The following is a 25,998-nucleotide window of genomic DNA, read 5'->3' on the forward strand; positions in this document are numbered from 1 at the left end:
CAATAGAAAAACTTTTACGAGACGAGATATCATTTTCATGGCACCTTTTCGAGACGAGACATCATTTTCACGACACCTTTTCGAGACGAGGTATCATTTTCGCGGCATCTTTTCGAGTCGAGGCATCATTTTCATGGCATCTTTTCGAGACGAGATATCATTTTCACGGCACCTTTTCGAGACATCATTTTCACGGCACCTTTTCTAGACGAGATATCATTTTCACGGCACCTTTTTCGAGACTGCTTTTCACGACACATCGTCGAGTCAAGATATCATTTTCGCGGCATCTTTTCGAGTCGAGGCATCATTTTCATGGCATCTTTTCGAGACGAGATATCATTTTCACGGCACCTTTTCGAGACATCATTTTCACGGCACCTTTTCTAGACGAGATATCATTTTCACGGCACCTTTTTCGAGACTGCTTTTCACGACACATCGTCGAGTCAAGATATCATTTTCGCGGCACCTTTTCGAGACGAGATATCATTTTTATGACACCTTTTTGGGATGAGACATTTTCACACCTTTTCGACACGAGACAGCGTCAAATCTCATGGGCAACAGTAATGAGCTATAACACTAGTGTTTTTTTTTTAAATAATTCTGTAGCAGTAGGGTAGTGATGTGCTTGAGAAAGCTTTAAATTGAGTGCTTTGGTTTTTAGAGAGAAAAAAGTCAAAGTTCGAACAGTAGAAATATTAAAAGAAAATAAGTGAAAATGTAGCCAATTTCAAGCTTTAAATATAGAATTTTCTATTACTAGCACATTTTCCGAATTACATACAAAATAATAAGATTCTTTTCTGTGTTGGATTTTCTTCCCACTCCCTAATTTTTATTCTTCCAATCCCTCCTCTATCCTTTTAGTCTGTTGCCAGATGAAACACGCAAAGCACCATTGCGCATGCGCTAAACCCTAGAGCAAGTCACGCAACCATTTAATCCGCTTAGAATTAATTTTTTATATGTCTTACTACTTCTTCTCCCCTCTTTCTCTCTGTCCCGTTCTCCTGCCTTATAGCTACACGCACTATTGCATTTTTCTCTTCCTATTTCTGGTTTAGTTACACAAAGATCATTACACCACGATATATATATTCTTTGTTTCATAAAAATAAAACTATTTGATTCATAGTAAAGGCTGGGAAAAAGTAGTTGTACTTATGGTCAAAGGTACGGACCACCGCAGTAAATTTTGTCGTTCTCATTTTCTATGCTTCAGTTAGCACCAAAACATTTATTTGCGAAATATGAACAAATTTACAATAGGTGTTTAATGAGGTTTTCTTGGGTTTTCCTCATTCATACCAGGTAAATGCCGGGGTGGTACCTAACTTATAGGTCCCAGGCTGCTTCCTTCCTTCCCTTTTCCCGGATTGTGTGCTCGCCGGGGGACGTCATCCCTCAAATCGTGAAGGGCTAAATGGCCTTAGATGCCGAAAGCCCAGAAATCTAAATCCTAAATCCTAAAATCGGAATACTTGCATGAAAACCCATCCACAAGAGTGAACTACCTGAACATGCAATCGGGAGTGACAGTGACGGATCCAGGGGGAGTGGCGATCAGGGCGATCGCCCCCTTCCCAGAAAAGGAAACTTTCTTATTTTATATATAAATATAACCCATTCGAGAGTTTGGAGTTCTTAAAAGTAGTTTTAGTTAGCAGTATTAACACCGACCGCCACCCCCAGAACTCCGTCCATGATCCGCCCCTGGGGAGTGATTGCCAAAAATGGAAAAATTCGGTGTAATGTCAAAATATAGGGTTATGTGCCTAACACTGCTCAATTAAAATCGGGTTATCCAGTATTTACTATGGAAGTAGTTCAAATAATCGCCAGAAGAATGCGCGTGGGTCTATATGCCCCCAGTTCTGAAATAAAATATGGGCTTTTTACTCAATATTTTCATTTTGACACGTAGCACGGATTTTAGAATCAGTCTACATGGGCTGTATTCAGAATCATTTTCGCGTGTGATCAGCATCATACTAAGGCTCTGACTTACTGCATGAAACATACGTCAGTCGAACTCTTTAGTATGGCTCTAGTAACGTGCCAGAACGGCTCTGAATACGACCGCATATGTTTATGTGTTGCACTTGTAAAATATACCTATCACATACATTGCTAATGAACTAGACCTATATAAGATTATAAAACCCATTGCACTGATTCTGCCCGGAATATCATGAAAGAACAAGAAATAATGGGCCTTATGCAAGGTCGTTGTAACGCGTGATTAGTGCCATACTAAAGAGTTCGACTAATATATGTTTCCTGCAGTAGTCAGGCCTTTAGTATGACGCTAATCATACATCAAAACGACTCTGCAAAAGGCCTAATATGATTAACGAATGTTTTAAATGTTATTTGTTTGCGCTCTTATTCAAAAGGACATGAAACATTTGACTTACACTGATAAAGAATATGTTAAGGTAAGGCTTGTATATTATACCTGAATCTTCTTAATAGGAATAACAAATATTTTTATAAAACATTTAGTCCTGCTGGACTTCCACACCACATTGCCACCATGCGCCGACACACACACACACTAGTAACACTGGCAAACGCCTGTTGCCAGTAAATGCAAACAGAAAAAATCACACAAAAATTCACTAAATTACATACAAGAAATGAATTTAATATCAATAAATAAAATTCATATATATATATAAGTTATCCACTACCTATTTTGGATTTTTCTCTCTAGGAACGATTTATCCCGTTGTATAGGGTTGTTAATTGCTTATTAATTTATGAAATAAAAACAAAATCGTTTCATTATATTGGAAGAAGACGAAGAGCATGTTGAGGAATTCCGAGTTATGTAACGTTATTCATTCAGTGATTTGCTTGTTTATTATTATTATTATTATTATTATTATTATTATTATTATTATTATTATTATTATTATTAATATTGTATCCTTGATTTTCTTAAAAACTTGCTTTTCTGGATGACATGTGTTCATCCCTCATCCCTGCAAGTGTTGCTCAACGTTCACACACACAAACTTACAGTAAACAGGAAAAATTATTCTTCTATCGTTTTTTATTATTATTATTTTTAATTTCTCCGTTATTAATCGCAGAGATAAACCACTGGCCAGTGCGGAGTCATGCATTTCTAGACATTCCCCTATCGTTCGTTCTTTATCTGATTTTCTTTTATTTTAAAAAAATCACAAGGACAAATGAATGAAAAAATGAAATGAAATCTTTGAGTTTTACGTCCCACGGTTATGCCGGTTAGGCTAAAGGAGACGGTGATTATGAGAGATGAGTGAAATGGTGGAATGAAGAAAGTGGGAGGAAACTGGAGAACCCCGAGAAAACCCACGAGCACGGTGTTTGTCCACCACAAGGTTCACTTGGCGGGGGCTGGGATCGAACCCGGGATCCCAAGCACCAGAGGTGAACGCTCTACCACTGAGTCACCGCCCCCCCCCGACAAATGAATGAAATTAAATTTCTAATTTTATGTCCCACAATTCGTCAGTTAAAGGACTTAATAAGTGTATCTCCATTTCTATACTTTTACAGGAGAGCGATTTAAAAAAGTTTCGTTTAACGTTATACCGTGTGCTACTCATTTGAAGGTATACCATTTTTTAAGAAAATTAATACCTACATTAGAATAAGAAATTAAACTACGCAATTTTTATGGTTGATAGAGCAGCTTAAGTAAGGATAGATGGTGGTCATAACTCAAAATTACGTTTTAGAGTTGTCTCTTCCCCGACAAATTATGCCCTTCAGTCTACAGAAGAAGAGTGGTTAATAAAAGTAAGTGGTAATGGAAGAATTGGTGAAATAAGCATGTAGAAAAATCGGAAAAACCTCTAGAAAATCCTCACGGACAAGATGTTGTCCATCACAAACAGGGCTGTACCGTGGAAAATCAGCGCCCGAGGCGAGAGCATACGACGGCGCCCCATCCATATATTCCAAGTAATTTTTCCTTTTTCTCCCGAATTTTTCGCCCCTCTTACTTCGGCGCCCGGGGCCGTCGGCCCGCTCGCCTCCCACCCCCACAGCACGGCCCTGATCACAAACTCACTTTTCCCATGTCGAATCAGTGGACCAGAGAGGAGCATTATACCACTGACTTACATGTGCAGCAACTAAGTTTAAAGGAGCGTTCACCCAAACGCGTTCAACATTAAACTTTCAAGTTTAGACGTGGTTCCAGGACTTCTGTTGCACCATTGAAAGTCGAAGTTCAGTACATGTCGTTTAAGTAAACTTCGGTCAATTAGTAAAATCGACTCTGATTGGTTGTTGTGTCTCTTGTCTCTAATCTTCGTTTAACAAAGTAACAAATGAAGAAAGCATACCGCGTGCCGGTTTTTTCGACTTTCAAGATTGTGTGCATAGAGTTGTGAGTAGTCTAATTTCAGTGATCGTAATTGTGATGGAAAAAATAATGAAACCACGAGCAAAATATTCTTCCGAACACGAGAAATGTATTGTAATTTCATTAGTGAATTTTTCAAATACAAAGACATTATTGAATGTAAACAGACGGACTTGGATAAACGAAGTTTAAACTCCCAAATTCGGCCGTCCAAACTAAAACAAGTTTATCCACCATTTGACCGAGACTTAACCTTGAACGTTGTTGATGCAACAGACATTTTCACCGAGTTTGGTTATGACCCTCGTTCAACAGTTGAACTTCGTTGGGGCACACGACCATAAGCCAGCATTTTCTCAATTACAATATCTTACAATTACAATCAATTACAGTATACCCTGTATATATAATATTACGTAGAGCTCCAAGACATCCCGGTTTATCCGAGATAGTCCTGGATTTACATAGTCTGTTCTCTCAAATAATGTTCAAAATTCGAAATTTCCCAGTTTTTCTTCAAAACATAATATAATTGGTGTGGTTATTTTAAAAATCCTGCTTTCATTAATTATCGATACTCAACAAATAGGATTGATCTCTCTCTCTCACACTCACTTTTAATGTGTTGATCTATCTTTTTAATTAATTCTGATATTTAGCGAAAATTAATTGAATAATTATTGCAAAACCGCAAATTTTCATAGTGTCTCAGCTTTTGGTATAAATTTTCTTAGGGTTTCTCAGTTTCTAGTGTAAATTTTTATCGAGTGTCTCCGTTTTCAGTATAAATTATCAGAGTCGTCTCAGTTTTTCACGTAAATTTTCATAGGGTGTGTCAGTTTCTAGTGTAACTTTTCATAGGTTGTCTCAGTTTTTAATATAAATTTTCATAGGGTGTCTTGGTTTCTAGCGTAAATTTTCATAGAGTATCTCAGTTTTTAGTGTAAATTTCCGTAGAGAGTCTCAGTTTTTAGTGTAAATTTTCATAAGGTGTCTTAGTTTTTAGTGCAAATTTTCATAGGGGATCTTAGTTTTTAGTGTGAGTTTTCATAGAATCTCAGTTTTTAATGTAACTTTTCATAGAATCTCAGTTTCTAGTCTAAATTCTCATAGAGCGTCCCAGTTTTTAGTGTAAATTTTCATACAGTGTTTCAGTTTTAGTGTAAATTTTCATACAGTGACTCAGATTTTAGTGTAAATTTCCATACAGTGTCAGTTTTTAGTGTAATTTTTTATAGTGTCTCAGTTCTTAATATAAATTTTTATAGGGTGAACTAGTATTTTACTCTGGAAATCTCGGAGCCTCAATCATACACGATCTAAAAAGCTAGTCCGATTTTGACCGAACTTTGCATGAACGTAGATCTTAACTTCCTTCGTATGATTCCTAAATATTTTTCTATGCAGACGTCTGGTCACTGAGTTCTGGACCATCAAACTTAGGATTTGAGCTTAATCAAATTAAAACATACTTACTGGATTTATAGAATTCATTCGATGTTGATCAAACTTATCATGGAGATGAATCAAAATAGAACATACGGGATTTATAGAACTCATTCGATCTTGATCAAACTTATCATGGAGGTAAATCAACTTAGGACATACGGATTTATAGAACTCATTCGATCTTGATCAAACTTATCATGGAGGTGAATCAAAATAGAACATACGGGATTTATAGAACTCATTCGATCTTGATCAAACTTATCGTGGAGGTGAATCCAAATAAAACATACGGGATTTATAGAACTCATTCGATCTTCATCAAATTTATCATGGAGGTAAACCTTACACAAACGAAATATTTTTCTGTGTAGACCTTTGGTTTTTGAGTTATGTGGCATCAAAGTTAGGGTGTATTTGTAATATAGACCCTATGTCTTATTTTTCAAATCTATTAATTAGATTTTATATATGAGGTAAAAGAGGTGAGAATTAAACTTGTTAAGTAGGATATGAAGGCTCATTAAAAAAAAAAAGAAGATAATTCTTTGCATTCATACTTCCCGTATTTCTTCCCATATTTAATCCCACTCATACTGCTGCTCATAAAAACAAAACACTACAAGAGCGCTACCTGGATTGCTGGTTGTATTTAGAGTTCAACGTCCCCCTCAGCACTGAGGGCATATAAGATGTTGACATACAGAGTAAAGTTGAATCCAAAACCATTTTTAAATTTTTTCAAAGCTCTCCGTACCGGTAATGTTGGGTGTCATCTCGGTCCTAGTTCCGGAAACGAGACGAGAAAAATGTTTTTTTTTTTTTTTTTTTAATTCGAGACGATACAAGAAACGTAGTCATTCTCGTCTCGTTTTTAAGACAAGATTAAAAATTTGCCGAGTCTCGTGGATAACAGTAGTTTACCGAAGTATTGTACGAACACAGTGAGTATTTTTCAACTTTAAAGATACACAAGTTATCACAATATACTCCAACAGTAACTATGGTATAAATGTTGTTATATCACAGCCTTTGTTGACCTTTCATGATGCGGAAGAATTGTGATCATTTCCAGGTGAAATTAAGAAAATATAAGAACATAAATTTACAAGACGAGACAAGATTTCTACACAGTTTACGAGACGAGGCAGTGAAATATCTTATTTCTTGTCTCGTCTCCTTGTCCAAAATTCCTTTCAGTAATCGAACCCGGGACCTTATGCGCCAAAGGCACATGCATTAGCAACTAAAATTTTGTCGTATTTTAGAGGTGGTGGGACTCAAACTAAAATTTTGGGGCCGCGGTGGCTCAGTGGTAGAGCGTTCACCTCTGGTGCTTGGGGTCCCGGGTTCGATCCCAGCCCCCGCCAAGTGAACTTTGTGGTGGACAAACACCGTGTGCGTGGGTTTTCTCGGGGTTCTCCCGTTTCCTCCCACTTTCTTCATTCCACCATTTCATTCATTACTCATCATCACCGTCTCCTTTAGCCTAACCGGCATAACCGTGGGACGTAAAACTCAAAGATTTCATTTCATTTTTTCAAACTAAAATTTTTGTCGTATAACTACTTGACTACATCTTGCGGTCGCGACAATTCAAACCTGGAGTTGAATAATTGGAATTATGATATCGAATTATAAATTGTGATAAATCGTCGATCGCGATAATCGAAACACCGATAATCGAGGAATTCCTATATAAGAACTTTGTTTTAATATTATCATTGTAAATTTGAAATTTTATGTGTAGAATCACAGAGGAAATAACAGAAAATAAATCCAGCCTATTCTAGAGAGATATCAGTATATGAACTTAATTAAGGCAGTTCGACAGATGAGACGAATATATCAAGTATAACCTGCAAGTAAGTTTATTTAATCATATACCTTATATGTTAAGTCTATTTAGCTGATAGTGAGTGTAGATAACACGCATGATACCTACTTTCTTTACCAAACTCACACCTTACAGCACGAGGACGCCATTTTGTGTTCTTGTTCTCTTATAGGATAAAAGGCGTGTTGTCTTCTTTTTCTATCAAGGTCAAATCGACGAAAAAAATAAAATAAAAAGGGCTCAGAAAGAAAAAGGCCCTGAAAGACGACTAGGAGGCGCCACGTACCTTAAAACGACAGAATCACAAGTGAATGTAAAAGAAGAGAAAAGAAAAGTGAAGCACCCATTGCGCACCTGTTGTTGGAGTAATAAATTTTAATTCGTGTTTCTTCCCAAAAGGCTTATTGGGTATTCGCTATCTAAGAAGATAGCCCTTATGTAATTTACGTAGATTAAATGTATTGGTGGGATGAATGGTTTAAGAAAGGGACAGGGGTGATGGCCTAATACATAGAATTCTTCTCAAGCACAGTTCAAAGGAACCTTGTCTTCATTATGGAGTGGAGAGTTAGGACGAGTAGATCAATTAAAATATGACTAACTGAGTTTGTATTATGAATTTTAATAATTGCCAGTAGCCTTTATATGTCTTCCCAGTGATTTCATTTTAAATCAGTTTGAAAAGACAATATGTAAAATCACGTTGACTGTAGTTTATTAGTAGCTGTTCTAGAGCCATATTCCGTATCAACTTTCGCTAATATTGCGCAGTGTAACGCAACCCAAATCACGCAAAATTCAGTTATGGCTGCTATGCCTATTATTATCGCAGACTAAAACGCATATTTTTGCATTACGTTGGCGCAAACCGTTACGGAATGGGACCTCTAAATATACATGTGTTAGCTTTTCGAAATAATTCTGGCTTAATTTTTTAAAACAGTTGGGGGCCGCAATGGCTCAGTGGTAGAGCGTTCACCTCTGGTGCTTGGGGTCCCTGGTTCGATCCCAGCTCGCGCTAAGTGGACTTTGTGGAGGACAAACACCGTGTGCGTGGATTTCCTCGGGGTTCTTCTGTTTCCTCCCACTTCTTCATTCCACTATCTCATTCATTTTTCATCATCACCGTCTCTTTTAGCCTAGCCGGCATAACCGTGGGACGTAAAACTCAAAAATTTCATTTCAATTTTTAAACATTTGTTTTTATTTAATAAGTTATTTATTAATAAATGTTTCAGGTACGGATCCAAGTCCATTTTACACTGAAACAGTGTAAGAAAGTACATTAGAAAAACACAACATAGACCCTATATGTATATATAAAAAAATGAAGATCACATTTACAGTTTGTTTCTAAAATGACTTTGAGTCAAAACTATCAATATCTGAAGATAAATTATTATACAATGATGCCAGTAAATAAAGAATTTATAAATTGATTTGATTTACTCGTACATACGAAAATTAAAGAATTTATAACTTCTTTGATTTTTTAGTTTAAATCAATTTTAACATTTATAAATTATAAAATACAAAATTTAAATTCTTCAAAATAAAAAATTGTGGATTTTAGTTTTAGTATACAGAAGTACTTTGATTATTGCGGTTACTGCTGACAGGAAAAATGCCCCTATAATAAAATTTATGATTATTGGGATAAATAATGGAGGGAAAATGAGTATAATTGCGAAGAAACTTTGAAATTATTAATTTAATTTTAAAATGTTACACATGTTAAATAAAAATAAATATTTAAAAAAAAAACATGGTAAGTAAAATAACGGCAGGAGAACTGCAGTTTGTAATTACGGCTACAGCTGGCTGTCCTGGCATTGCTCCTGCCACGGCAGGAGAACTGCATTCTGTGATTCCGGCTACAGGCGACTTTTCTGGCGCTGTTCCTACCACGGCAGAAGAAGTACAATTCTACAATAGATAATACATGCTGTGGTGCAGATATTCTATACTGTTTAGTGTTCGCGCACAACAAAAGAATGTTTATCAAAGTACATAACCATGATTTTCTGTGTCCTTCTCGTGCCAACGGATGATACATATGATTCTCGTTTATTTGTGGCTGTAGAGATTGGTCCAGGCTGAGTAACATACCTGTATATAATCTGATACAGAAAATCTTGTTTAGTACAAAAATCATGTTAAATTTCGCTTCTCTGGATTTTCTAAACAGAAAAATAACTTTTCTCTCTCTCTCTCTCTCTCTCTCTTTCTGTGTGCTAGAAAACTAAATAACTGAACTCGTAATGAATGAAAGATACGTTTTATAGAAATATTAAGAAGAAAATAAAATGTGTTTTGTGCAAAGTTCTTTTTTCTTGTAAAAAAAAAAAAAGACGTTATCGCTAGTTTTTAATACTTACAAATTATTTCATCAAGACAAATGGCGTGATCATCTCTGTAACACTCTGTGTTATCGCTTAGATTTTTTTTTAGCAATCATAAAAAGAAAAAGAGAAAGAAAACTGTCTAAACACGAAACTCAAAAAGGATTTCTTTCTATCTCTATATACACGGTATAGCCCCATGTAACATAATTTGAGAACTCACGTCAAACAACTTCATTTGACCTACCTACCATTTGGAGAAAGACAATATAATAAAAAAAAAAGTTATTTTTTTGTTGTATTTAATGTGTATGAGATAATTGCATTTGCAACTATATCTTAAAAAGAAAGAAGAAGAAAGAAAGAAAAAGGACAGAAGAGAAATACAAAACTTCAAAGCCACAGGCTAACCTCACATGTTAAGTTCTTATCAGTTGGAACTCCATTCTGCCGATAAGCTGACATGCAGTGGAGAAAACTCGTCTTGGTGAATCACACATTGTTTCATTCAAAAGGTTAAAAAGGTTTTTCGTTTTTTTTTTTAAATGTGTTGTTATTATCTTAGTGTCATTATTTTTCTTTCTTTTTCGTGTTATGTTTTTGCTTTAAATCCAAATTGAATTTGAATTATTAGGATCACGATTGTACGTCCGTTACTTCACACAACTCTTCACGAAAGCGAATTTTATTATTATTATTATTATTATTATTATTATTATTATTATTATTATTATTATTATTATTATTATTATTATTATTGCAAAAGATAGATAGGACGATTATCTTAACCGAGTTCATTCATGGAGTCGATCTGTTAATATCTTCATGTGTAACGGGAACTTGAACAGATTATCAATATCTCATTCTACTCATTCATAAATTACTAGTATTTTTGTATCCTAAGTTATTAGCTGACCCACAGAACATCTAATGAAAGAGGGTTGCAGCACCACACAGGAAAAGATTCCGAATCTATTATATAAAAGAGAACGCACAAATCCTTTGTTAGCTCATCACGCTAATACGGCTGAACCAATTTCTTTCATTTTTGGGGGGTTATTAGGATTTGGACCCTAGATGGTTTTTATCATATCACTTTAATTTTTAATTACCAGTGTCTTGAGATAATTGACCATTCAAGTGTCCATAACGTACAAATCCTTTGTTAGTTCATCATAGGTATAAAAATAAACGTATTTATATGCAACCCGCATGACCGTGTCACTCGGCGGGTTAACATAAATGACAGGCGCTATAATGTTAACATTTACTGCAATTTGAAAGCGAAAAAGTAAAAATTATCTAAGTAACAAAGTTTATTGCGTTCCGGGGTGACCGCAGCGAAGCGGGGTGAACGCTGCTAGTAGCCTATATCTTTATAAAGAGACAAACAAAATGATAGATTTGTCTGGTTTCCAGTCTAAAGTCTTATTCCAAGAAACCAATCCTTTACCATACATGAATATCGTTGTCATTTTTATTAGAATCTCTATAAGTGGGTCTAATAAGATTGTAATCTTAATACCTCCATTGGTTACTCTACAGCTATCTCGGCCGAGTTATTTATTTTTGACCTGCATTTAATGCACGGCTTTCCTTATTTATTTATTATTTCATTGATGGCCATACTCATTTACATTTTTTTTATCTGTGTATCATAGACTTGGTCATTTAACTTATTTTTGATCTGAATACTAGACTGTCTTAATCATTTATTTTTCATCTTTGCGACATACAGGGCCTAAGCCATTTAATTCATTTTTGATCTGTGTATCATAGACACCAGTGATCATTTAATTTTTGATTTGCTTGCCATATAAGACCTTACTGATTTAATTTAATTTGTCTACCATTGATAGACTTGATCATTGAATCTTTTCGTGGCTTGGATGTCATAGACGGCCTTAGCCATTTAATTTATTTTTTATCTGTGTAACATAGACAGATTTGATCATTTATTCAGTTTTTTGACTTGGGTAACATTAGATGGCCTTAGATATTTAATTTCTTTTTGATTTAGTACCATAGATAGACCTGGACATTTAGTCTATTTTTGACGTGGGTGTCATAGGCGACTTCAGCAATTTAATTCATGTTTGATCTGTGTGTCATAGACAGTCTTGGTAACGTATTCTATTTTTGACTTGGGTGACATAGTTGGTTTAGTCATTTATTTTTGATCTGCGTTCCATAACCACACCTGGTCATTTATTTCTATTTTTGACTTCGATATCATTGACGTCCTTAACCATTTAATTTATTTTTGATCTGCGTACCACAGACGAACTTAGTATTTAATCTATTTTTTTTTTTTTGAATTAGGTATCATAGACGGCCTTATCCATTTAATTTATTGTTGATCTGCATACCCTAGCTAGACCTGGTCATTTATTCTATTTTTCACTTGGGTAACATAGATGTCCTTAGCCATTTAATTTATTTTTAAATAGATAAACTTGGTCAATCAATATATGTTTGACTTGGTTATCATAAACAGCTTTAACAATTTAATTGATTTTTGATCTGCATACCATAGACAAAATTTGATCAATCAATATATTTTTGACTTGAGTATCATAAAAAGCCGTAACCATTTAATTTATTTTTGATCTGCTTACCATAGACAAACTTCGCCATTTATTCTATTTTTGACTTGGGTGTCATAGACGGAATTAGCCATTTAATTTATGTTTGATCTACGTACCATGGACAGACCTGGTCATTTATTCTATTTTAAACCTGGGTAACATAGATGACCTTAGCCATTTAATTTATCTTTGATCCGCGAACAATAAACAGACTTGATTATATTTTTGATTGACTTGGGATCACAAACAGCCTTAGCCGTTTAATTTATTTTTGATCTGCATACCATAGACATCTTTAGTCATTCAATTTATTTTTGATTTGCATGCCACGGATGGCCTTAACCATTTAATTTATTATGTTAAAAGAAAACAACCAGTGGCGGTTCGTGACGGAAATCTCATCGGTAAAAGTCAAAATTTTATCTTTACATGCATTAGGTAAGAGAACTTGCCTAATGAATTCTTAATGAAATTCAGAATGTACTGTGTTAAAGCTTATGTTTTCTATACAGTATTATTCTGAGGCTGTTTCCAAATGTTTTTCCCTTGGCTTATAACTATATACAAGGACCTACGCAGAGGGTAGGTCCTGGGGTCCGGACCCCCCCTGAAATTTCGACTTTGTGTAAATTTAACCTAATTTTAGGAACAATTTTAGGAATTTTAATATAAAATACCCTCATATTGAGTTTGGACCCCCCGAAATAAATTGCTGCGTACCCTACTGGCTATATAATTAAATTTTTACCGACGAGACTTCCCTTAAGAGCCGGCACTGCAATAACATTATATATAATGAGCGTCGTGAGTTGGAACTTTTTCTGAGATGAGCAAGCATTAACATTTGTCCCCCCTTAGAAATATAGCTGGGCCACAGTAAAATATGAAATATAAAATTTGGGCCGTACCCCTAGAATTTAAAACCTTAATAAACATTCCTATTGCTTCTATGGGGCCCATTTGACGTTTTACTAAAGTAGGACCCAGGAACTCATAGCATAGCGATCATCGCAAAATTTGCGTATCTTAGAAAAATAGGATGTTGGATATTGTTTCTTATTATATAATACGAGTGACAAATTGTTTGAAAACGAGCGCAAGCCCACATTAAGGGACTAAGTATTTCTTCCGTGAAATATATTTTATATTTATGTGTCAGTATCTCGACGCCTTACTTCTTTCTTTATTATAACTTATTCCTTATTGAGCAGATTTATTCCAATTTTTTAACGTTTCTTCTTTCAATAATGAGATATATTTTATATCCTTTATATTTTTGGATATTATCTTAACAATATTCAGACTTTAAGATATAGTAGTGTTGACATTGTCTATTTCAATTTGATTTGTTTTTATCATATTTTAACCATGTAGTCGTTTTCTCTTTGTTACGAAGTAAATTACTATGTATATTGTGTGTAAGACATAAAAGATTGAATTTTTTTTTATTAGTAAATCGAATATCAATAGACCTATATTTGATTCTATAAGCAGACTCTTACTTAGATAATGAGCTTCTTCGTGGCTAAGCAGTTAGCGTACGCGCCTTTGACGTGGAAGAGCCGGGTTCGATTTCCGACGGGAGCTCATGTGGTTCAGATTCCACGTTAATCAAGAGGTCCACGTCTCATATAGTCTCGCTGCTGAACGGGACGTTAAACTCAAAGTCAACTGTTACTTACATAATGCATAAGATGAGTGGTGTATGCAAAGTGGGGTTTCCAGGTTTTAACCTCCCTTCTTGAACAAGATGTAATGAAAAAATATACATTTACCATTCTATGTATATAAAAATCCTGAAACAATATGAACTTGGGAGCTAGAACCCAAAGGTGTCCATAGGGGGTTTTAGAACTCAAGTGCGCTATGAGTTTTTTTTGGGGGGGGGGAAGAGGGGGACAATATTTTATTTCAAAATGATATAATCCAGCTTGAATTCTACTACGTACTATAGCGATGGTTTTAAGGATGCTAGATACTTAAAAGGAATTAGATCTCTGGGCTTTTGGCATCTACGGCTATGTTAGGCCGTGACGTATGAAAGATGACGTCCCTCGTCGATCACACTACCCGAGGAAAGGAAGAAATGATTGGGAAAGGAAGGAAGCGCCCTGGGACCTGTATGTTGGGTACCATCCCGGCAGTTGCCTGATCTGAAGGAGAAACACCTCACTCAGAATGGCTGACCTGAAAAAAGCTTTTACCTGTACATTTTTTCGACCGAGTGTCCCCACCGGGAATTGAACTCGGGAGAATGCTAAATTGAATCAAATTTAGTCTTCAAAACAAGTTAGGGTTTTTTTTTTTTTGTCACAACCAATTTCGGTAGTCTCTACTTCCTTTTTTTAGGGGGAGGGGAAAGGGAGGAGAATGTTAAATTTGAAAGATTGAGCCCCAGATGGGAGCCTTCTTGAGAAAAGTTTGCATACGTACGTTACTACATAGGACAACCGCACGGTCTATATAGATTTTACAACAGAGTGATTGTATTTTACATTCATATATTTACATTTTACATTGTTTTACATTTATGTAATTTACATTTATTGTATTTTACATTTACATTTCCTATATATCAGAGATGGAATTGGTCCTGGAGTAAGTGGGTCAAGATCTGTGAGTGGATCAGTGGGTCAACAGGACATGCCCCACTGCGATCCGCCTACCATGATCCATTCTGACCCACCGACCCTCTCTGCTCAGTGCATTGTAGACAGCATCTTTTGAACACTGGTGAAATTGCCTACGTCTTAGATACTTTCAAGTCCTCTATTTTTCTCCCTTCTTCTTTTGTTTCTATTTACTTACATGAGACCAGTATATCTAAGTGTAAAAAGAGCTTCAGGCACTTTTGGATATTGATATTTGTAATTGTAATAATAGCAATATTACTTATTACTTGGCTTTCGAGACACTGTTGAATTTTACACTTCTTTCTTTTCTTTACGTTGCCCAATTTTACCTTAATTTGAGACTTTCAAATTTTATCCTATTTTCCCCTGAAAAGTATCTGTAATTCAACAAGGAAATAATTATAAATGATAATTAAATTGAAATTCATCATAATGACAAACACTTTACCATTTTATATGGTAAAGGTCAGAGCTACCTGCATTGTAACAGAGTGGTGCTTGAGCAACTGACCGTAGATATTCAAACTCCGATTAGTTATAATTTCACAACCTTGTTTTATTACAAGTGTAAATTCTTTAGTCAATGGAGAGGAGGGCATATATTATGAGCTACAGCCGATGGGGATGGGTTTTAGTGGGTGTTGGGTCAAAGTGGGTCATGGTGTGTGGTGGTGGGCCAGCGTGTCGTAGGTCATGGTGAATGGTGGGTCATGGGTCAAGTTTTCATTGACCCACATTTCTGATATATATATATGTATATATATATATATATATATATATATATATATATATATATATATATATATATATATATATATATCAAAATGACTCTGTATAAATTACATATGCATTGTATCCCATTCTATTTAAATTTCTTCTTAGAATTCTCCGTGTTGATTGTATATTTTTTTTAAAAAAAACTTTTTCTTTTCTTTCAGGTGGTGAAAAACAAAGAGCGGACTCTGTGCTGTGTGTTCAAGAAATAAACCCTTTGAGAAAAAGGACATTAAGATATATTTAAAAAAAACAAACAAAAAAAAAAAGTACAGTTATATTCAGCATTTACTTTATAAAACTATTTTTTATTTTCTTTGAAGACTTTTGTTTTAATGAAGTCAAATTTGATTACGTTGTGTTATATAAAAGTGCAGTATTTTTTCCAACTCTCAGTGATTTATCCAGGTGAAACAAGCTGTATAATTTCTGAAAAGCAATGTTCCAAACTAATAACGGAGGAACATATCATGATTCAACGGGGAATACATTTCTAGGGAGTCCAGTGTATGTGCCGACAACAAGAGCGGTCTTAGGGGTACAGTACATGGGGAGCACCAGTGTCAACCCTTCACACACGGCAGCTCTGTTAGGGAGTGGGGTGAACGGTACACCATCTCCTACTGTGTCCTCGCATCACACGCATGCATCTTCCATGTGGCAGCCTTCGTCGCCAGTAGGCGGTGACTGTGCCATAAGCCCTACCTCCGGACACACCCACTCGCCCCCGTTTGGATCTCGGTTCGCTACGCTCCAGCAAGGGCGGGAAGCTGGAGGCTATCATCCACAGCACGCACAACCAAATGGCATCAATCCTGGATTCAACCCTTACGCGGCCTACGCACAAGATATGATGACGGCGTGGAGAGCCTACGAAACAGCTGGCATGGCAGGCTTCCAAGGATTACAGAGAACCGGTTACGGTAGGGGCATTTCTTTATTTCTTCTTCTCTTCTTTCCTCTGAATTACTTTAAAAAGAAAAAAAAAAAGATTACTGGTGGTTTGTAACTAGTTTGACGAATGGATAATAGATGGCACCACTTTCTTCATATTTAAAGTGTAGGCAAAACTATTTGAAGTTGAAGAAAAGTTCGTCAGATGGCACTGTGATATAACTCCAGGGCATTTCCTAAGAACACCATTTCCTACGAAAACAATATTATTCCTCTCTGTTATTCGGTTTTTATTATTACGATTACTATTTTAAAGTTGTCTATTCAGTTCATTACCCGTCACGATGCCCACAAAAAGGGGATTACACATTTCTGTCACTGAAATATTATTGTGAGAGAAATAAATAAGTTGAAATCAGTCAGCAATATTAGTCTATAAATATGCTCTTTAATTTATTTTAATAAGTAAATGAAACACAATTTTTTTTATTAAAGTTGTACAATCAGCGGAGAAGAGGATTGTAAGGATCAGGACTTTTGAGAACATTCGTAAATAAACCACACCTTTGTGGGGACACGTGTCAGGGTAATTTAGGGGATTGCATTATGGATCTTGGGGATAGGGGCGCACGCACAAGACGTTCATCGGTTCCACCCCACCCCCCCAAACTTCGTAACTTGACAGACAGTTCCACTTTTTAAATAAAATATATTTGCTTTAGCAGATAATTGATGCTTTAGCAGATGATTGATGTTGCCTGACTGATCTTACGCTTCATCTGTATGTTTTTTTTTATTAAAAGTTTATATTTTTTTCCTGAGAATATAGCCTAGGTGAGAGTAATCAAAAATTACTTATCGTTTTTTCGAGTTTAGAATAACAACAGGTGATGTAGATTAACGACTCCTGATTTCATGATTCGTAACTTTTCAGGTATTGAAGTATTTCACACCTTTTCGCAATATTGTTCTACTATTTTCAGGTTAGTGCCTTTAAAGCCAAGTAACACATCACATACACTTAAGACTGGAACAATAAAGGATCACAGACGGATTTAGCCCGGGGCCGTGGGGGCCTAGCCCCCCAGTTTTTTGAGAGATAAAAATAATTGATGCTATTATTTACATATTTTTGGAAGTTTATAATAAACTCATGATAGAAAATATATATACCTATCATAGTCTAAGTTCTGGCTGTCCTCCCCAGTTTTTACTTTCTAGATCCGCCCATGGAAAAAATATTTGACAATATGCAATATTTTTCAGCTGAGAATGAAGTAAATTTTACTTTCTTGCTTGGGTGCAATGTTAACAGAATCAAGCTGGGATTAATAATAATAATAATGTATTATTTTTGCATAATATGAGCAAGTAGTGACTGATTAGATAGAACATTCAAAGTTAATAAAATGTTTCTCACTATAGTATAAATTTTTCGTTCTTCATGAACATGGAAAGAGGGGGCATGATACTCTAGCGCACCTAAAGATCTCAAATACTGGTTTAGTAGGGGTCTAGTACATGATTTCCAGAATAAAATTAGGGGTCTATAAGTTTATAAAGTAATTGTAGCCAGGACCGTGCCGTGGAAAATCAGCGCCCGGGGCGAGAGTATACGACGGCGCCCCCATACATATATTACAAGTAATTTTTCCTATCTTTTTTCGTTTTTTCTCCCGAATTTTTCGTCCCCCTTACTTCGGCGCCCGGGGTCGTCGCCCCTCGCCCCCCCACGGCATGGCCCTGATTGTAGCTACGAATAAAATGAAGAGAATTTATCAATGTTTAAACATGATATGAGTTTTACCGCTCCATCCTCTGTCATATCTGAGTTTTACTATTGATATTACTATACAATTGCCTTCGTTGTCAACCGATAGGTGACCTGAAACCACTGAATTATGTTTAGTCGCCAGCACATTTAATATAAACGTGGAAATAAGTTCATTTTAGATCCAGATTCTTGGTTTTGCAAGTAAGTGAAACCATGAAGATTTATTTGCTCTTATTGCACAGTGTGGGTTGATAAAGAAACCGTGACACTCTGAGTGAATGTGTCAAATCTCTTCAAGTTAAATTTGTATGCTCAATGGCATAATTAAAATAGAATGCCAATTAATTTAAAGACAAAGTAAACAATTAATAATACTGTTTTGGAATAGCTTGTTTATACAGGGTGTTCAATATACAATGCAACGCGGAGTTTTGGATAGTAGAACTTTTGAACCTGAAGTGATACACGAATTGGGACACGCGGAAATACATAGCAACAAACCATGGTTCGACCAGGAATGCATTAAACTAGCAGAGAAGAGAAAACAGGCAAAATTACGCTGGCTACAAAATCCGAATGAAATAACTACACAAAATTTCGCAGATATCAGGCGGGAAACTTCCAAAACTTTTAGAACAAAGAAATGCGATTTTTTGAAAGCTAAAATTAAGGAACTTGAAGATAATAGTAAAAATAAAAACATTCGGGACATGTATAAGGGGATCAGCGCATTTAAGAAAGGCTATCAACCTCGTGCTTATATATTAAAGAAAGCTGACGGTACAGTTCTCACTGATACGGGTAGATGGAAAGATTTCTTTGACGATTTGTTGAACACGCAGCCAAAAACTAATGTGCGTGGAGAAAAAGAGATACACACCGCAGAACCGTATATTCCAGAACCCAACCGAATAGAAGTAGAAACCGCTATAAAGAAATTAAAGAAACACAAATCTCCGGGTGTAGACGAAATTCCGGCTGAGTTAATTTTAGCTGGAGGCGAAAAAATTGTGGAACAAGATACACAAACTCATCCTCCTTATCTGGAACAAGGAAGAATTGCCACAAGAGTGGAAAGAATCAATCATTGTTCCAATTCACTAGAGAGGCGACAAAACTGACTGTAATAATTATCGAGGCATTTCTCTTCTGTTAACATCCTACAAAATCCTTTCAAATATTCTATTAGCAAGATTGACCCCTACGCAGATGAAATTATCAGTGCGGATTTAGACGAAATCGATCAACTATCGACCAAATATTTACAATTCGCCAAATACTCGAAAAAAGGTGGGAATACAATACCCCGGTACATCAACTAATTATTGATTTTAGAAAGGCATACGACTCGGTTAGGAGAGAAACATTATACAACGTTCTTACAGAACTCGGAATACCGAGAAAGCTAATTAGATTAATTAAGATATGTTTAAATGAATCCCAAAGTAAAGTCCGGGTAGGAAAATTTTTGTCCACGAGCTTTCACGTCGAAAATGGCCTGAAACAAGGAGATGCGTTGTCGCCATTATTATTTAACTTTGTGCTGGAATACGCCATAAGGAAAATCAAAGATAGCAACCAGGGCCTAGAGTTGAACGGTATTCACCAAGTTATGGCATATGCTAATAATGTAAATTTAATAGGGGATGATAGGAGAACAATAGAAAGAAATGCAGAGATCTTATTAAACGCTTGCAGGGACATGGGTTTAGAAGTAAATGCAGAGAAAACTAAATACATGGAAGTGCATCTGGACCGTAATACGGCAAATTGTAGATGCGTTAAAATATTAAATAATACTTTTGATAAAGTGGATACTTTTAAATATCTAGGATCAATATTAACAGACGAAAATCATATTCACGAAGAAATTAAATGTCGACTAAAAGCAAGTAATTCGTGTTACTATTCTGTTCAAAATCTCTTGTCGTCGCGAATTCTGACGAGAAATTTGAAGCTTAAAATATACAAAACGATAATCATGCCTGTTGTTCTGTATGGTTGCAAAACATGGTCGCTTACTCTGAGGGAAGAACATAGACTGAAAGTATTTGAGAACAAGATCCTTAGACGAATATTCGGACCCAAGAGGAACGGGAATGGGGAATGGCGGAAACTTCATAACGAGGAACTACATAATTTATACGGTTTATCCAACATTATTAGGGTCGTCAAGTCTAGGAGGCTTAGGTGGGCAGGTCATGTAGCTAGAATGGAAGAAAGTAGAAATGCTTTCAAAGTCTTGACTGGAAGACCAATCGGAAAACGACCATTAGGAAGACCTAGGCGCAGATGGGAGGACAATATTAAGATGGATCTAGCAGAGATAGGAATACAAAATAGAAACTGGATCCAGTTGGCTAAGGATAGAAGTCAGTGGAGAGCTTTTGTGAACGCGGCATTGAACCTCCGGGTTCCATAGGCCATAGAGTTAGTTAGTTAGTTTAGTGATACACGAATAATGGTTATACCAAAATGAAGCCTTGTTCATGCATATATTTTTAAACTAGGAAGCAACGATTGAAGTACACTAGGAACCACACAGTGATGCCAGATGTAACTGAAGGTGCAAATCTTTTTTTTTTTTTTTTTTTTTTTTTTTCAAAACACGTAAATTGTCTCATAACTCATACGTATGGATATTCTGTCGTTAATTTTCGGTTTGTTTAGTTGGAGTAGCTTGGAAACTATGGAGCAGAAAAAAGAATTTTTCATTTCCACCGGTAACTAATCGGATGAAGCCTTTGTAAGGTGGGACTAGGGAAATCGTGGTTTTCATAAATTAACACTCTGAATTGGCAACTTTCTTATGTTTCAGTGTATCAAAAGGTGTGTTAAGGATCTGTCTACATTATGCAATTCCTGAAAATAATGAAAAACAAACTTTGAAATTATCATGATACAACGTTATTGAGTTTTCAGCATTTTAAAAGAAAGAAAAAGTTATTTCAGTTGAAAAAATACAGATAACATTTTAGAATATATGATAATTGAAGGGAAAAATTAATCATATAGTGTGTTCAGTGGTAGGCCTACATCCAATATATCTATACTCCTGTGATTTTATCCCTTGGATTTTGTCCTCGTCAGAATTTTCCTTGCATTTTGACCGCTTGGATTTAATTCCCGCCCTCGTTACTACAACCATTTTGTACATGAGTTCCGATCTGCATACAAACACGCTTTTTGGTGCTGCATTTTCATAAAAAATTCCTCCTCACATGAATTGCCTGTTTCCAAAGATTAGGCAGAACGGGAATTGCCGTTCTGCCTGAAGATAAGAGCATTTAAATATTTTCTTCAAAGTCCTGAAGGGCCTCAGACAGAACGAGAATGAATCTTCTTAATATTGCACCCCTAGTTGGGGGGTGTAAAAAATTTAGTTCATTGGTGTTCCTTAATTTTAGGGGGTTCTGGGGGTGTTACGGTGTGTAGATAAATCACTGTAGCCAGCCCCAAAATGTAGGGGGGCCCGATTCAACCATATTATGGTTCATTTGCAAGCCAACCGTGAAAATTTTAGGGGGCCCGGCCACCTAGACACCCCATGGATACGGGCCTGAGTAGATTGCAGTAATGTGTGAAATGAAAAGTAGCTACCCTTAGTCGTAAAAAGGTTGGCTATCCCTCCTCTACATGAAACATTTTATGAGTCTCTTTTCTTACTATTAATTCTATATTTAAAAACCTGCTACTTTCTTTTTATTATTCCTAACGCTTCTTAAAATAATTTAAATAGAAGTTCCGGATCAGAAAATACTGTAAAATGTGATACTCGTATTATAGTCTCATAGATAGGAATGTTTTAAATATCACAATTGGGACTGATGATGATGATGATGATGATGATATAGAAAGAAATATTGTTTGAATATTAGGAACAAAAGAAGCATGAATGTGGCAGCAGCTTTATCAAAATAAGCAGTATTGATTACTGGAAGAAGAAGAACCATAATTTGAACATAATTGTTCTGCTGTCTGTTGTTCCTATGTTCACTATGTTCCTTTTTGTCACCGATTATAATTCGTTCCTCGTAATCACTTAAAAGCTATTTATACCACACGTTGTATCCGTTACAAGTGTTATCTGCGTTTAATAATAAATATTTTTCCTGGTAAAATTAGTTGTTTCACAACTGTATATAAGACAGTATCAATGTTATGTTACTAAAATCACTACTCATCACGTCAGATAATTGATTTCACGACTGCCATTTTGACATTTTACTCTAAAGTGCGATGAAGTTGAAGTAGCAGCAAACTTGTGTCAAAATTTAACTCAATTCGGGCAACACCAGAGACATTGTGTTGAAGTGACAGTCATTTTTACTGTACTGTTGCTTAAAGAGTAGACATTAAAATCCATAAAATAGCATTCGTGATAAAAAAAAGTTTTCGTGAAATGTTGTGAGTGAAAGAAGTGCATTACCAATTCATAGCAAAAAATGGTAGTGTTAATTCAACTAAATTTAATACAGACTAGTGGTCTCAGAATGACTATAATTTTACCACATTATTTCAATAACTAGAGTCCGGTGTTGTGGTTAACACAGACCCGGTATTACCGATCTGACACATCCGATCGGGTTGTGGTTAACACAGACCCGATATTACCGATGTGACACAGAACAAGTGTTAAACAATAACATCACAGAGATTAAAGAAGTAGGAGAATGAACGAAGAAACATGGAAATAGTGCCACTAGGTTCTTTAAATATGCTGTTTGCCATACCTCAGCTGGCATGGCGAACGCAAGCTATTGAGAGAATAATATTGACATTAGCATTTTTATTCTTCAGTGATTAGCCAAACATTTTACATGCTAAGGACAACGACTTTAACAAAAGCATCATAGCCACTTCAAAATCCTGTGTATCAGAGATACATTTATGCTAGGGTTGCCATATTTCAAAGATGAAAATCCGGCACACTACTAAATTATGAGAATCTTTGAAATGCTTAAAATGAAAAGAATTGTTATATACTAATTTACTTTCTTCCATTAGATACACTTGTTCAAGTATTACGTAATCACATTTCTAGTCATTTTAGTAGACCTTTTCCTCCCTAGTTAAGCAAACGTAAATAGATGATTTACTCCTCCCCCTTTTAATCATGTTATTTATTTTTTTTTTTTAATTTCTCAGGATCTGTTATCTTTCGTGGCTTTCAAAATCTGCTTTATAATTATTATATACTAATCCTGTGAATAAAACAAACTATAATATTGCCTTCCTTTCGAGTCATACATCTTATTCTTTTTTTCTTCAACCAATAAAGTAGCCATTTGTAACTATAAGTAAAATATTAATTCACCGTATGCTTATAATGAATAAAACAATAGAAATTTTGAAATCACTTCTAAAATCTTCCAATATTCCATATTAACTACGGTAGGAACAAAATTTAATCTATTCCGTAATTATTATTGTTACCGCAATCGTTGTGTAAAAAATGTTCTTGACGCTTCGTATCTACATCTGTAGACAGTGTGCGAATTACAAGGGGAATGAGGAGGAAATCTCCTTTGGTTATAGCAACATCCAGTATTAGCAAAGGGGATTTCCCTCTCATCTACTTTGTAATTCGTACACTGTCAACGGATGTAGACACGAAGCATCAAGAACATTTATTTCACAACGACTGTCGTAATCAGTGGCGTATTTACGGGGGACGCTTCAGGGCTTAAGTTCCCACCCGAAATGTTCTTTACTATATTAAAGTTAATGAAATATCTTGGAGGATTTTCACATTTCCAGGACTGAAGTTGGCAAAGCCTCCCCGAAATAAAATCGTAAATATGCCACTGGTCGTAAGCATAATATAACTTGTGATATCAGTATATTTACGGAATAGATTAAATTTTGTATGCCAGTTAACATGGAACATTGAAAGATTTTACAAGTGATTTGAAAATTTCTATTGTTTTATTCATTATAAACATACGGTGAATTAATATTTTACTTATAGTTACAAATGGCTACTTTATTGGTTGAAGAAAAAAAGAATAAGATGTATGACTCGAACAGGAATCGAACGCGGGACACTTTACACATAAGTTACAGATTTTACTCACTCTGCCACACCGTCACTTGGTAAATTCGCGCGTCGTACAATATATGCGGCAAGTAGTAAACTTTAAGACGGTTTTTCTCCGTTATTTTTGGCCATTGCACTCTCCTAGTTTGTAATATTAACTCTTTAAATGTGCATTACCAACTCGCAAAAAATGGCCCCGAAGTTCACTTACCAAACTCTGCCTTCTTCTTGCAAGTAACTGATGTTGAGTTTTTTTTTTTTTTTTTTTTTTTTTTTTACGTTGGGCTGTGATCAAAGGTTTATGTGGTATAATTTATATATGCAAAGTAATAAGCGATATATTATTTTTTCTATAATATTTTACAAAAAATAGACTTGCAAGGTTATGAATTTTCTTACAAAATTTGAATCTGATGAAAATCACGAAATTGCATACTAAGTAAAGAAAATTACATACTCATTCTATTGAACCTTCACTGTATCAATCTGAGAATTTCTTTAATAATAAAAATAATAAATAAATACCATACATTGGTGTTTAAATTAGTTTTTTTTTTTTTTAATCTGAAGGATACCAAAATTATATAAATAATAACTAGCTGAACCTACGCTCTCTACACAGCGCATCATTCACATATGAGCATTAATCTCCTTGTCATTCCTCATAACATCTGTATATGTCCCTTTACAGACACAAGTGAAACAAATCTTGATAAAAATCGGAAAGAGATACCGTAAAGGGGAGATCTTTTCGATTACTTTTTCAATATCTCGCAAGGTTTGCAAGATTTGAACCTACTTTCGGTTGGAGTTTCTAATTCATGTATGATCAGCGTTTTCTTTCTTCTTGCATGCAGTATGTAATAAGCAAATACATTACACACACAATTAATTATAATATCAATGATATATATGCTGTTCATTGAGAAAACACTCCAAACAATCAAGATTCAACTTAGACTGGAGAAATGGTTATCCTTCGTATTTCATTATAATTTGACCATTAAACAAACGCCTGATAGATATGCAACCCCTATATGCAATCATGTTGTGTTGGAATATAAAGTGCGTAGGATATGATGCTTTGTTTTTTGTTTTTTTTATTTCAACACTTCCAATGTAGCCCTAAAAATGTAATAAAGAAATAATGACCATGTTTTCTAAATATTCAGCTAGAACTGGACAATCTACGCAAAATTTGCAATCGATCAGTGAAAAAGTCATCTTCCTAGAGCCTGTAATTTCCGAGATCTCATTGTCGAAAGGATTGGCCACAAACATATAAATGCTCACAAACTATA

At 35.3% G+C, this 25,998-nt stretch overlaps 1 protein-coding gene across 2 annotated transcripts in view; it reads left to right on the top strand.

Moving 5' to 3' along the window:
• The window catches only part of LOC145693605 (transcription factor GATA-4-like), a 313,925-nt gene that overhangs the window by 255,088 nt on the left and 32,839 nt on the right, over positions 1-25,998 (top strand). For both annotated transcript variants that reach the window (XM_081769743.1, XM_081769744.1), the window contains one exon: positions 16,154-16,912. In XM_081769743.1, coding sequence (XP_081625869.1) covers positions 16,429-16,912 — 484 coding nt within the window. In that variant the 5' untranslated portion in view covers positions 16,154-16,428. The remainder of the gene's footprint in view (positions 1-16,153; positions 16,913-25,998) is intronic.

This window comes from Thermobia domestica, chromosome 8, assembly GCF_964235325.1.
Source record: "Thermobia domestica chromosome 8, izTheDome1.hap1.1, whole genome shotgun sequence".
NCBI lineage: Eukaryota > Metazoa > Arthropoda > Insecta > Zygentoma > Lepismatidae > Thermobia > Thermobia domestica.